This window comes from Stegodyphus dumicola, chromosome 5 (assembly GCF_044657685.1).
Source record: "Stegodyphus dumicola isolate Sdum_Otavi_A_Nest chromosome 5, ASM4465768v1".
Lineage (NCBI taxonomy): Eukaryota > Metazoa > Arthropoda > Arachnida > Araneae > Eresidae > Stegodyphus > Stegodyphus dumicola.
This window is the reverse complement of record NC_140772.1, coordinates 148,285,417-148,298,535: the sequence shown is the minus strand read 5'-3', so window position 1 is coordinate 148,298,535 and position 13,119 is coordinate 148,285,417. Positions and strand designations below refer to the sequence as shown.

The window sequence follows — 13,119 nt, the reverse complement described above, 5'->3', positions numbered from 1 at the left end:
CCTTAATTTTTTCATTAACCTTTTGCGCTACAATGAAACAAGCGGTAAAGTGTCTCGTTTATGCTGCTCCACGTCTGTGAGTGTAATCCAGAGCTGTAACTCGAGGAATAAACAATCTCGTTGTTAGGCAATGTGTGCACCACATTATTTTAATTTTTGGGATAAATGCCTATCGATGTGGTGTTCACGTCGCTTGTGGTTTGAGACAAAAGCATCTTGACGTGCTTGGCACGTCTTTTTAGTGCAAGTGGTTAATGATCTTTAAATATACTTAATTTCCGTGTGCAGAAATGTGTACGAACCCTGTTGAAAACAAGATTACTTTTTTTGAAAAAAAGAAAGTCCTCCAGTGAAAATTTCCTTTAACAACCAAAAAAGTTTTTAAATAATAGCTGTGAATTTGCATAAGATTTTTTTCTTAATGTATCAGATTTTGATATTGCTTAAAAATTAAAATTAAGTTATGTTATTCAATTTAAATATTGAAAAATGTAAAACCTTATTTATAATTATAATTACAATGGTTTTTATAGCTTTTGGATGAAAGGCAAGGACAGTTAAATGATGATTATGGCGTAAATGATGTTGGAAGTGTTATGAAAACTGATTTACCTGAAGAAAATGCGATTGTTGCTGTAAGCTGAAAAATTTTAAATTATGCCTATTTTCCTTAAAAAATGTTTAAAATGCATTTTTAATGTTTGAGAAGTATAATACAGTAATTAACAAAATGCTGTTTTATTTTATGTGTATTTATAATATGCATATTTAAGTATTTTTATACAGATATTACAATTATATTTAATAAAACCAGGTTTCAAGTTGTATTTTAGAAATTCCTAAAAGTCAGTTAATAGCAAAAGTAATAATAATAATAATAATAATAATAATAGATAATTATAGTAATATTTTGTTATTCAAAATAAAATAATTCTGATTGCTGCTTTGTAATCTCCGATTATTTTTGACGATGCAGAATTCCACATCAAATTATTAGCACTTTAAGTGCATGTATAAAGTATGCTCATTAATATTTAAATTTTTATTTATATAGTATTCTGTATGGCTTTTCTGTCAAAAATATGTTATTAAACTTCGCCTCCCCTCTTGTTTTATCCAAAATGGGTGTTAACCCAGAATTATTATTCTCTAAATAGCATTTTGCGTCAAATCACTTTTCAAATTATTGCCACCATAAATCATGATACCATTAATCATGAAAAATCTACATGAATGTATATATGTGTCTCGCATTGTGGGAGGGGTGGAAAAGTCAACTAGAGTAGTCTCCCCCTGGGGTGCAACTGGCTGGATCCTATATCCTGACAGAGTACTCTGGGGGAAAAGCATTTTGAGTTTGGCGGTTCCAGAACCTGAGGGAAGGTCGTTTATACGGCCGGACCAAGGGGGATTGCATAAGTCCCAGAACCGGAGGAGCTGGTAGCGTAGTCAGTCTGCGTTTTCTGGGTAATGACCTTCGGTGACGGGCAGCCGCGTAGTACTGGCAGGGGCGCTTCCACGGCCGGTCAGATCGCCAAATTGACAAAGGTCTGTCTGTAGAGGTCCTCCCTCCGGGGTGGTCTCCGAGACCCGTGGTGTGTAAGCATCTGGTGGCCCGGTTCAGCCCCGGAAGACATGAGAGAGTTTTCTAAAAAGTCTGCGCAGGGATTTGAGGCACCCCGGCGTAGCAAAAGTACTAGTTTTAATCTCTTTAAGAGGTCTACGCGGACACGTCCGGCCCTCCCGCCTGATACGGAGGTTGATTTCGGGTGTCACCCTAGTTGCATAACTGTTTGCAGGAAGGGTTAGAAATTTTGATTGATTGAACTAGAGTAGTCAAATTTTGAATAACATAGTCCTCCATCTGAACATGGACACCTGGAAGCCCGAATTGTTTTTATTGTCTATTCCATAATTTATAAAACTTTAACAAATTTTTGATTAAAAACTCAACAATTTCAAAGCAAGCTGTGTCAACACTGTAGGGAATAAGACATTTTTATCTCCAGCATGCAAGACTGTCTATTGGAAATTCTAAAGATATGCTATTTTTAAACATTTTTAGCACAATGTGGCATCAAATCTGAAAGCCTTTCCCCCCCCTTTTTTTAAAGTATCTCTGGTGCAAATACTTGGTAACATTTATGCTATATAGATACTTTTTTCGGGTTTAAGGTATATTAGTTTAGACTAATTGACAATTTAAAATTTGTAAGGATAATTATGCATGGTATTCAATAAACATGAACAATTTCATTATTAGCCCAGAAGGGGCTTTTAGTCTTGAAATGGGATATTGCATTGGTCATTACAAATGATATGTCAGTTTTCAAATTGTTACCACTAAATATTATCCCTGTGTATTATTTGTAAAGAAATTAAATGTACATATTTTATGTTTCTCATGTTGTGAAAAAATGATGGTACGTAGAGCCATCAAATTTTGAATAACATACTCCACCCAAACGTGTGCACCTGGAAGACTGAATTTAATTTATTTTTTATTTAATATTTTGTATAAATTTTATGAATTTTTGGTTAACAAACTCAACAATTTGAATGCAAGCAGTGATAACACTGTTCGAACCAAAACATTTTTTTGAAAATCTGAGATATTTATCTTTACATTTTAATTAACAAACTAGGTTGTATGAAAGCAGTGTGTTGCAGTGGCCGGAAACAAAATATTTTTATGATCCAAGCACAAGCTTGTTGCCATTCAGTAAAGCCTAAGATACTTTCAAATTTAATATGGAAGTTACTGAGAATAAACTAAGTGATTTAAAAGCAAAAAACGCAGTTCTTGAGCATATTTTTTCTTCTTTTTAATATGATTGATTTGAATAAACATGTGTTAAAATGAGTTGTATAATTAGAAATATTCAACATTTTTATGAAATTATGGTAGCTGGAGGCATTAAAATGACTGTATATGTTTTCTTTTTTATGATAACTCTTTTAGCTGGCTAGTTTTCAAAGAAATAACATACTGAATATATAGGGATGTAAGGCAGTCTCTAACACTCTATTGGTAATTCTAAAGATTCATTGTTTTTTAAATATTTTGTGATGGCCTGAATTTTATGTGGTGCAAGGAACATATAATAATTTAAGAAGTAAATATAATAATTTTTTTGTTAGCCATTTTACAAAGAAAACTTAATATTGATATGTTGAACTGAGAAAAGACTGAAAAATATAAAAATGTATGTCAATGCTTAATATATTGCATTGAAAATTCTAGAGAATTTTAAATATGTGCTTCTATGCAGCTTTTAAAAATTATGATTTTGTTGGTTGAGCTGTATGTGGCATAAGTGCGAAGAAGGTGGTGCTTAATAATAAAGCTGAAAAGATCGCCCCAAGATTTCTTAGCAGCATTGAGTGCAAGAACAGATTAATAGACAGAAAACTCAGCTGGAGTGTAAAAACTTGTAACAAAACCTTTTGAGCGACTGTTAAAATCTGGTACCTTTCAGATTTTTCTATAAATTATTATTTATATATATGTACTTTTATTTATTTTATTTATTTACTTATTTTTGAGAGAGAAATTGCTATTTTGCAGGCAAATGCTTCCCCACAAAGTCGCCTAACCTCACTTAGTTCAACTGATTTTCAAGAGGAAATTTTTTATATGGGTAAACATTGTACTTTTTTTTTTTTTTTTCCCAATATATGTGTTTATTATTTAGGATTGCAAGATGTTAACAATTCCAGGAACTTTTAAATTTTTCCTCCTAGAACTGAATGATAATACATCACAGATAGATAATTCCTCAAATTCATCAGTTAATGAAACACCCCATGAAGAAACAGGAAGAAAAGGAAGTAATTATTTTTATCAAGGTACTTATGTTTTTTATATTACTTATGCATTGTTTATGTAAATTGTCTGTTTCTCTGCAAATGAATATGTCAAAATTTTGAAATGCTTTACATACAAATAAATCGCAAATAGTTCATTACACTGCTTCAAAAAAACTCTTATAAATTTTTTAATCTGTTATGGTCTCTTCATTATACATTTATGAATAATGAGTCTGTATTGTGTGTGTGTAAGATTAAAGGTGAATATTATGAATGAAACCTAATATATATAAAAATTTTAGTTATATATTTACCTGCATTAATTGTTCATTCCTAAGTATTCTGTTTGGTACATGAAGGTGTATCATCAGATACTTATTGTTGTCTGTATTTTGTGTATATTACATGCATTTTAAACATAATCATCTAGATTAATCTTTATCTAAAATACTGTTGCACATCTATGCATATATGAAAGGGAATAAAATGACCGAATTAATTTGAGATTTACATTTTTTAGTGTATTGCTTGAATCTTGTGAAACTGGTAAATTTTAAAAAAAAAGAAGAAGAAATTGGTCAATTAATAATGTCATCCATAAGGTTAAAAGCTGTCTACTTCACCCCAAGATGACTTTTCAAAAAGTGAAAAGTAAACAAATATGAATGAAAAGGGCTGTGAAAAATTGTAGCTGAATGTATTTTAATGGATATTTGTAAATAGCTGTGAGTCTGCTATAATTAACCAAAAAGTGCCATAAATATGCCATAAAAGGAAAAACGTTGAAGCAGTTTGATTTAGCATAGCAAGGAATATAATCTCTGGTGATGTGTAAAAAAACATTACCTTAACCTCACCTGAAAAAAAAATTCTGAAACCGATAATTTCTTAACTGATCAGCTGGATGAAAGTAGTGACATTATCTATTCAAACATTATTTTTGCATACCACAGGGGCTGTCTACGATTGGCTTTTTGCATTGGTGTAATCAGAATTGTGAGTCTGCTCTTTTTTTCTTTTTTTTAAATTTAATGTCCAAATGGGCAATTTGCTCAGAATGTCTGTTAATTTCGTTTTGGCATTTTGCATCAACTGACAATAAGCATTGTTCACTTTTCAGATTGTTGCCACCAAATATTATTACACTGTAATATATTAAAAGAAATTAAATAATTAAGAGTCTGCATGTATATTTCTCGCACTGTGATAAAACAACAGTATCTAGAGCAATCAAAATTTCAATAACATAATCTTCCATAGAATATGGACATCTGGAAGCCCTAATTTGTTTGTTTTATTATCGATAACACTTCAACGAATTTTTCATTAACAAACTAAACAATTTCAAAGCAAGCAATGGCAACATTGTACGGGAGGGAGGAACATTTTTATCTCCAGCGCATGAGACTCTGTATCGTAAATTCTAAAGATATGCTGATTTTAAAATTATTTGGGGATATTGCTGTAGAACTGAGTTTTATGGTTTTAGTACGTAGAACATAATACTTAATGAATAAAGGTACACGCAAAACATTAAAAAAAGCCCCTTTAGACGTAATTTAAAATCTGAAATCTTTTTTATTTATTTTTTATTTTATTTATTTAATTTTTTTTTTTTTTTTTCCTGTGAGCAGGTGTTTTAGCATTAGCATCTGTTATTGAATCTGATAGGGGCATTGAAATAACATGTTTCATCTGCAGTATATTTATAAATTTTACTTTTTTAATGAAACTTCAGAAAAGAACTTCTTTATGGCTTCTATAAAATCAAAAGTTTTTCAGAGGTATATCAATCTTGTGAATTCTGTGGCTTATATACATATAAACAAGGCATTGATTTGAAAATTTGCAATCTTTCTCAATTTTCTTGTTCTTTGAAAAATCTTGCATCTTGTGAATAAGATCAGTCCAGAAACAAAAATTCTTTTTTCTGGTTTCAGTATAAACTACTAATAGAATACTTCTATTTAAAGCTGCTGCAAAGTTTTCCTTTCAGTAGAAGCTTTGTTTGTATCACTATGGTATCTCCTCTTGAGTGAAGGTTCATATAATTTGAACCATAAGAATATTTCACCTTCTCAGAAATAAAAAAACTGTGATTAAATCTTCACAAGATCCTTCTGACTCACTCACAAAATTCACTTATTTTGTCTGTTACAAATTTTGCCATTTTACATGCTACCCCAAAATTCATATAAATAGTATTCCATTCTATCTCATTGTATTGAATTTAGGCACTGCCTCATACCCATTGGCTATTTAGTTTCTAGATTCTCAGCTTTACTAGTTGATAATGCTTATACTATAAAAATGTGATAGCATTTGTAAATAAAAAAAAAAAATTCCTAGAAATTTTTATCATGGTTTCTTTTGATGTTAATTCAGTATTCACCTGTGTTCTTGTTGAAGTGTATCTGAATGTCTAGAAACTAGGCTTAAAGAATTTAATTTTAACCATTAATTTTTCAGTCATCAGTAACAGCCGTAAACCTTTGGATTGGTTAAGCTGAAAAATGTGTGAAATTCATGCTAAATGAGACTCCTTGAATTAAAAGACAGTTTGTAATTCATTCTAACTAAACTTTGCATTAACTGATAAAACTTCCTCTAAGATTATATACATCGCTGGTGGGACCAATATTTTGTTCATGTCAACCAAGTGCTCGTCTGAAGCAAGTTCGTGTTAAAGAGGGTTACTGTAAAGGATTTAATAGTCATTTCCTATCTTCCCATCTCTAGCTAAAACAATTGCACATATTTTACACACATTAAGCTTTCATATTGTTTTTTTTCCTCGAACCAATAAAATTCACAGTTCCCTTCTTAGAGACCACATTCTGGACTCTTAAGGTATATGTGCAGTATTCCTTATCATTGTGGTTTAATATCTGTGGGCCATGAAATTTCCCACTAAGTAGCATGTTGGGTTGGGGAGTTCATAATTCTGTAGCCCAACATTTTTGGTTAAAAAATCACAACCAAAAAATTTTTTTTTTAAATTTTCTCTCTTTGGCTAAAATTATATTTTTTAGAGGCGTTTCATCATAAACATTTTTCATTTGCAGTCAGTGATCTAAATTCCAATCCATCTTTTTCTGTAATACCAGTATATTATCTTACGACTGAAAAATTGAGTTGCTAAGAAATCTGTAAAAAGATTTAAAATAGTTGTAAATATGGCTTAATATTTGTGGTGCTATTTTTATGTGATGAAAAGTATATAATTAGACCTTAAAACCAGTAATAAAATAAACTGAAACACTGGACAAAATAAAAATAATAAAAAATGCTGGTATGAAGCTTACTGGAAAGCAAAATTTAGAACTTGGATTTCATTGCAGTTCCTTTTTTTTTTTTTTTTTTTTTTTTCTAAATTATAAAATTATATAAAAATTGTGAGTATCCAACTTTAGGATACTCCTCTTGAATACTGTCAGCATGAGAGGTTAATTACTGACCAGTTTTCTTCTAGAATACAAAAAATTATTTGGGATTTACAGCAAAATTATTTATAATTTACTGGAGTCTTTTACACTTTTATTTTGGGGATGGGAGATAGATAATCAAATTTCAATTAACTGTTTTAAATACAACACATTTTTCTTGGTATTGTACATCAACAAACATGAATACTAGAAAGTAACATGGTTGCCACGCTAACTGGAAAACTGTAATATGTCAGGGACTTCAAATATTTTAGTCAAAATCTGGAAAAGTCAGGGAATTTCATACGGCGATCCCCCTTCCCCTAGAAAGCGAGTTTTGTGCCGACGTGGAAGTGATCACTTTCTTGGCGAATTGTGTATCGTGTGAGCGTCATTCGGGCAGCTGGCATACAGCCAATTTTTGAAGCTGCAATTAGATTTGTCTTTTCGAAAGACAAAGCAAGTTTCGAGCAACTTTGGTTTCCAGTAAACTCGAGAATCGCATGCGCAGTGCATGTTGAACTAAACAAAATATTTATTCCTGTATAAAACAAAATCAGTTTAATCCTAGTAAACGGTACTATGAAAGTTAGAATCAAAGAATATGTATTGTCAAGGAGGAAAACTTCTCTGTTCGAACGTAGAGGGAAACAGCTGTGCATGCGCGAAATATCTGTCGCCAAAGCTCGAAGCTGGTGTCAACATAAAATTAATATCGTTTAAAATTTCTTTAAATTTTAAAGGAAAAGAAAATATTTTTTCACACAATTAAATAAATTAATGGATTAGTTATTTTGAGGGGGGGGAACTACGAAAATCCGTATATAAATTATTGTGAAAAATCAAAGAAGAAACGTTCTGTCAAAGAATGTTTCTTCTTAACATGTATTCCTCAACGTCTATGGAAACCTTTCCTTCTTTACATAGACGCTCTTTGGTTAAAATAATCTCCATATATTTTATTCTAACCTCCATGTACGGTACACACGGGATTTGGCGACATTATGATAAGCAGTAAACAGGTCATTTTGGTGTTAGCGACAGTTTTCAAAGTCCTACCAAAGCCTTACCGTATACTAGGATTTTAGTACAAAATCTTTTAAACCTTTTCTTTTTAATAAATGCCTTGTTTGTCATTTTGCAGTAAAGTAAAAAAATAATAATCAATTAACTAGGCTAACCATTAAATATACAATTAATTAATTAATCATTAATATTTGCTGAAATATTGATTATTCTAATTCGATTTTTAAGTAATAATCTTTATTTTTATGTTATTCATAACATTTAATGTTGCTTCTTCCCTCTAAATTTATTATTAGTAAATAATACTTTAAAATTTCAAGAAATTTTCTCTGCCATAATCCTAAAATTAATTCTAGCAGTATGATGACATACCATCACGAAATTTAATGCACATATTTTTTGCTTATGTATGTTGCTGAATAAATATAAAATACCTGAATTTATTTTAAAATATTAAGTATATTTCTTTCTTTCTCGTAGCTGCAAAATGTCTGCAAAGAAAGACATTTTTTAATCCAGATTGGGAGCATTCTAATCTCAATCTTCAGTGGAGGAAACAATTCCTATTATAATTAAAATAGTAATACGTTGGAAATTATATATATATATAAGTCATATGTAATTGGCAAATTTTTGTGTTTTCAAGTAATACCATAATTAATTTACCTCTTAGCACAGCCAATGTGCATTATGCAGATAGACTGGAATTTTCTTGGAAACGCACCTGGAAAAGTCAGGGAATTTCATTCTCCTGTTTGAGTGGCAACCCTGAAGTAATTTTGTGAAAAAAGCTTTAAGGTTTTCTGTTCAATATAATAAAGTCTCTTGTTTTTATTATAAAATACATATTCTAGTTCTGAAAAATGAAACAGTGGGTAAAATGTGGTTTTAGGGAAGGGGGGGAAAAAAAAAAAGACCGAAAAATTGGAAATGACTGGTTTGTGAACTAAGTGATTTAGTATTTTTCTTACTGTGTTAATTAAAATAAAGTTTAGCTTGTAAATATTATCATATATATCTGAACAGTTTAGAAGAGCCTTAAATTTACCGAAGAGCACTAAACCTGAGCTACCTGTTAATTTAATTCCCCTTTTTTTTTAATGTAATCAACTGTTGCAATTGATACCTGTTTTTTTACTTACAGCCGAAGATGGGCAGCATATTTATCTACATAATATCAATGTACGCATGCTTCTAAAGGAACATGGATCCTTAGAATATGCACCACCTATGGTAAAAGCAAAAATTGTAGAAATTGAAAGAGTGTCTATGACAGAGGTAATCTATGATCTGTTCCATCTTTGATTATTATAAATCTGAATTTGATTGATATTTGCTCTTGAGACAATTATCAGTACAGGAGAAAGTGAAAAGTAGTTTTTAAATTTTCTGTTAAATGCTACAGATTTTTCTTATTATTAAACCCTTTTTCATCTCTTAAAAAGGGATTGTGTTTAATTCAGTGATGCCTAATTTGAGGTCATGTAATCAATCTTGATCATAGATCATGGCATTTCTTATTCCGAGATGTACACATAGTTAACAGAAAGCATTATTTTTGATTAAATATTCTGTTCTTTGAACACTTTAAAAAAAATGCTTTGGCTTGTTCAACTCACATTTAAATTATGAGTATAGCATCATTGCTAATAGCAGAACATGTAAATCCAAACTTTACCTGTAACCTTCAAAATGTTATGATCCATCTCATAACTTACTTTTCTTTTGAACTTACTTTTTTGAAAAATTCTTGAATCATGACACCTTGCAGTTTATATTGCATAACTGGCTCTTAATGGCCTTCACTGAGATTTATCAGTATATTGAAATATCTTATATTGCTTTTGTTTAAAATCATTTATGAGATATTGAGGAACTGTTACTTATTTTGAATGAGATCATCTATCCCAGTTTTGTGACACTTAAGTATAAATGAAGTAAACACGTCTAAAAATTTTGTGGGAGCAAAAATTTTTGGAAGTATTAAAGTACATGAAGATATCTTAAATTATATCATTTTTGTTCCAGTAGGCCACTGATAAAAAACTGCCAATATAGATGTTAACATGACAATATAAAAGTAACCGCATTTAGCTTCCTGCAAAATGTTGTATATTACTAGAAAATCAGTAACAGCATGCATTAGATTTTTCCAATATAGTTATAACCCTTATAAGTATATTCCTTTTTCTTTTGCATTACAGTTACTTTTATAGCATTCAGCCCCTTTTCCCCAAATAGCATTATTCAAGTTTCTATTTAAGACATAAATTATTCGAAATGATTCTCATTTCAGTAATAACTCTGGCAACTGGAAAAATTATGTGATAACTGAACTTTATCTCAATATAAGATTTTTTTTAATCTAGAGTTAAAAATAAATATATACTAATAATAAAATAAATTTTAAAATATGGACTCATCTTGTTTGTTCTGAATTTGATAATTTTATTTTTATCTTTTTTAGGTTTTGCGTAAAAGGCTGCGTTATTTACAACATCTGCCATTAACATGTGAATTTCAGATTGTTGAACTGAATTTCTCTCAGATTCTTTCAAAACCAACAATAGCATTATTTGAAGGTGATATATTTCAATATAAATATATGATTAGTTAATGAAAAAAGAAAATATGTTGTATTGGCAAAAATAAAAATTGTTATTCTTTAATGCTAATTGTAAACATTTAAAATATCTTACGCATATTTTTAGTCTGATGAATGAGTTAGGTATTAGATTTTATGTTCAGAATATTAAACCTAACTACTGTTTATAATGTCTTGCAGGCACGTAGTGTCAAGAAAATATCCTTTTTTAGATGTAAAGAGATTTACATTTTGGTTTCAGCATTACAGCTAATTTTTTTTTTTAATTTTGTTAGCAATATTTAAAAATAATCTTTAGAAATATTCTAATTTTCATCTAAAAAATAAAAGTAACTTCGACAGATTGCACAGTAGTAGAAGCAGTAGCAATTGAAATATATCGGGTTTTAATATATATCGGGTTTTCTATAAGCATAATAAGTAACCTTGAGTGTGTAATTTTTTGTAATTTAAATAAAGTAAATACAGTATATTGTAAAACTCTTTTCCATTTGTATAGCTAGTTCTTAATACTTTGTTTCAAATGGTATTTTTCCCATTTTTATTATTTCAGATTTTTGAAAATTCATACTTTCCATTGCTCATATAATTCCATAAATTATTTAAATAGCTTCATAATCAAGGAAGATTTTATTATATCCTCATGCATACTCTATGAGAATATTTAGGTATTCATATTTGCTAGCTTAGCTTGTGTTATTTATTTTTTGCAATGTATTTACTGTGGGTCTGCTTTATTAGAAGTAAAAATTTTATATTTACTAAATCATTTGAAAAGTATAAACTCACTAGCCTTAAAATATAACTATTGTGTTAGGAAGATGGTTAGGTTATTCGAATATGGAAAAACACATTAAGGCTGTATACCTAAAGAAAAAGATGCCCTTGGGGAGGACTTTGTAAGAGAAAGTGTCTCTATCATATCACATTATGCATGGGGTAGGCCACAAAAACCAACCATGCAGCTATGCTCTCTGCTGAGGATTAAACCGGAGTCAGACTCTCACTACTCTGTGGTCCCATATGGTCTCACCAGTGGCTAGACCATATGGGAAACAGTAGAACTAGAAGCATGTTAACTGAAAAAGAATTTTATAATTATTTTGCTGTCAACATGCTTCTAGTTTAAATGTTAACATGCCTGTTATCTTCTAGTTACCTGCTATCTTCTAGTTAATATGCTTCTAGCTAACAAGCTTGAATTTGTAATTCATAATTGCGTGACTTATAAGTGCAAAATGTTTGTGAATATTTCTGTGAGAAGTTTTCATACATCATATAGACATGCAGCATTATTCAAGGATTATTGATTAGGAATAAAATCCCAAATGTGTATATGGCTGTAATTCAAGAAAGTATTTGTAAACTGTGTATGTGTATGCATTTTATTTTAATGAATTGTAATATGGAATCTCTTTAAAGGTGAAGTCAATAAAAGAAGAATTTTACGAAACAGGAAAGCTCGAGATGAAAGGAGGAGGGAAAAATACATTCAGGTAGAAGAAAATAAGAAGTTGGGGAAATGTGAGTAAATTATTCATGTCTCTGTACAAAGAAATCTGTAGAATTGTTTGATTGTAGATATAAAGTTCTTTTTTTATTATTATTACTTTATGACAATATTTCTTATACACTGCACTGGATTTCACATAAAAATGGAAAAATTTAGTATATTCAGTGCAAAATAAATTATTAAATTTTGAAAATGTGTAGATCCAAAGTAAAACATAGATATTTGGAAGTGTGCATTTTTTTTTTTTTTTTTTTCCCTCCTAAAATTAATGAAAAGCTAAATAACAAGGAAGGTGACATGTACTTGAGTTTGCATGTTTAAGGCCCATTCAATCCAAAGTGATCAGCAGCATTTCCACTCACTTGAAAAGTCAGAAAAAATAAACTTTTTTCTGATAGTCACAGAAAACCTGGAACTTTTTCTAAAAAATTAGAAAATCTTAACAAGAAGGAAATAAGCTAGCAAATAAAAAGTTATCGTAATCTTGTTTTTCTAGGATATACACAGCTCATGTCTGGAAACAGCTTTATCAATCTATATTTGCTAGTGAACTGCTTAGCATTGTTCTGTCACCTCTCTTGTTTGAAGTTGCTCTATTGTGGAGCAGTCTGTTGTAATAAAGAACTATATTAATAAAACATGCCTTTCAACTCAATATAATGCTTATATGTATCACTCCAAGGGTTATGGACATAAGATTCTGTACAGAAGGAAGATTTGCTAATTCGTAACACACGAAA

At 30.1% G+C, this 13,119-nt stretch overlaps 1 protein-coding gene across 2 annotated transcripts in view; it reads left to right on the top strand.

Moving 5' to 3' along the window:
- LOC118205063 (E3 ubiquitin-protein ligase RNF10) overlaps positions 1–13,119 on the top strand; it is an 83,640-nt gene that overhangs the window by 41,631 nt on the left and 28,890 nt on the right. For both annotated transcript variants that reach the window (XM_085817185.1, XM_085817186.1), the window contains exons 8-13: positions 534–635; positions 3,569–3,641; positions 3,745–3,849; positions 9,406–9,539; positions 10,729–10,843; positions 12,289–12,390. In XM_085817185.1, coding sequence (XP_085673311.1) covers positions 534–635; positions 3,569–3,641; positions 3,745–3,849; positions 9,406–9,539; positions 10,729–10,843; positions 12,289–12,390 — 631 coding nt within the window. The remainder of the gene's footprint in view (positions 1–533; positions 636–3,568; positions 3,642–3,744; positions 3,850–9,405; positions 9,540–10,728; positions 10,844–12,288; positions 12,391–13,119) is intronic.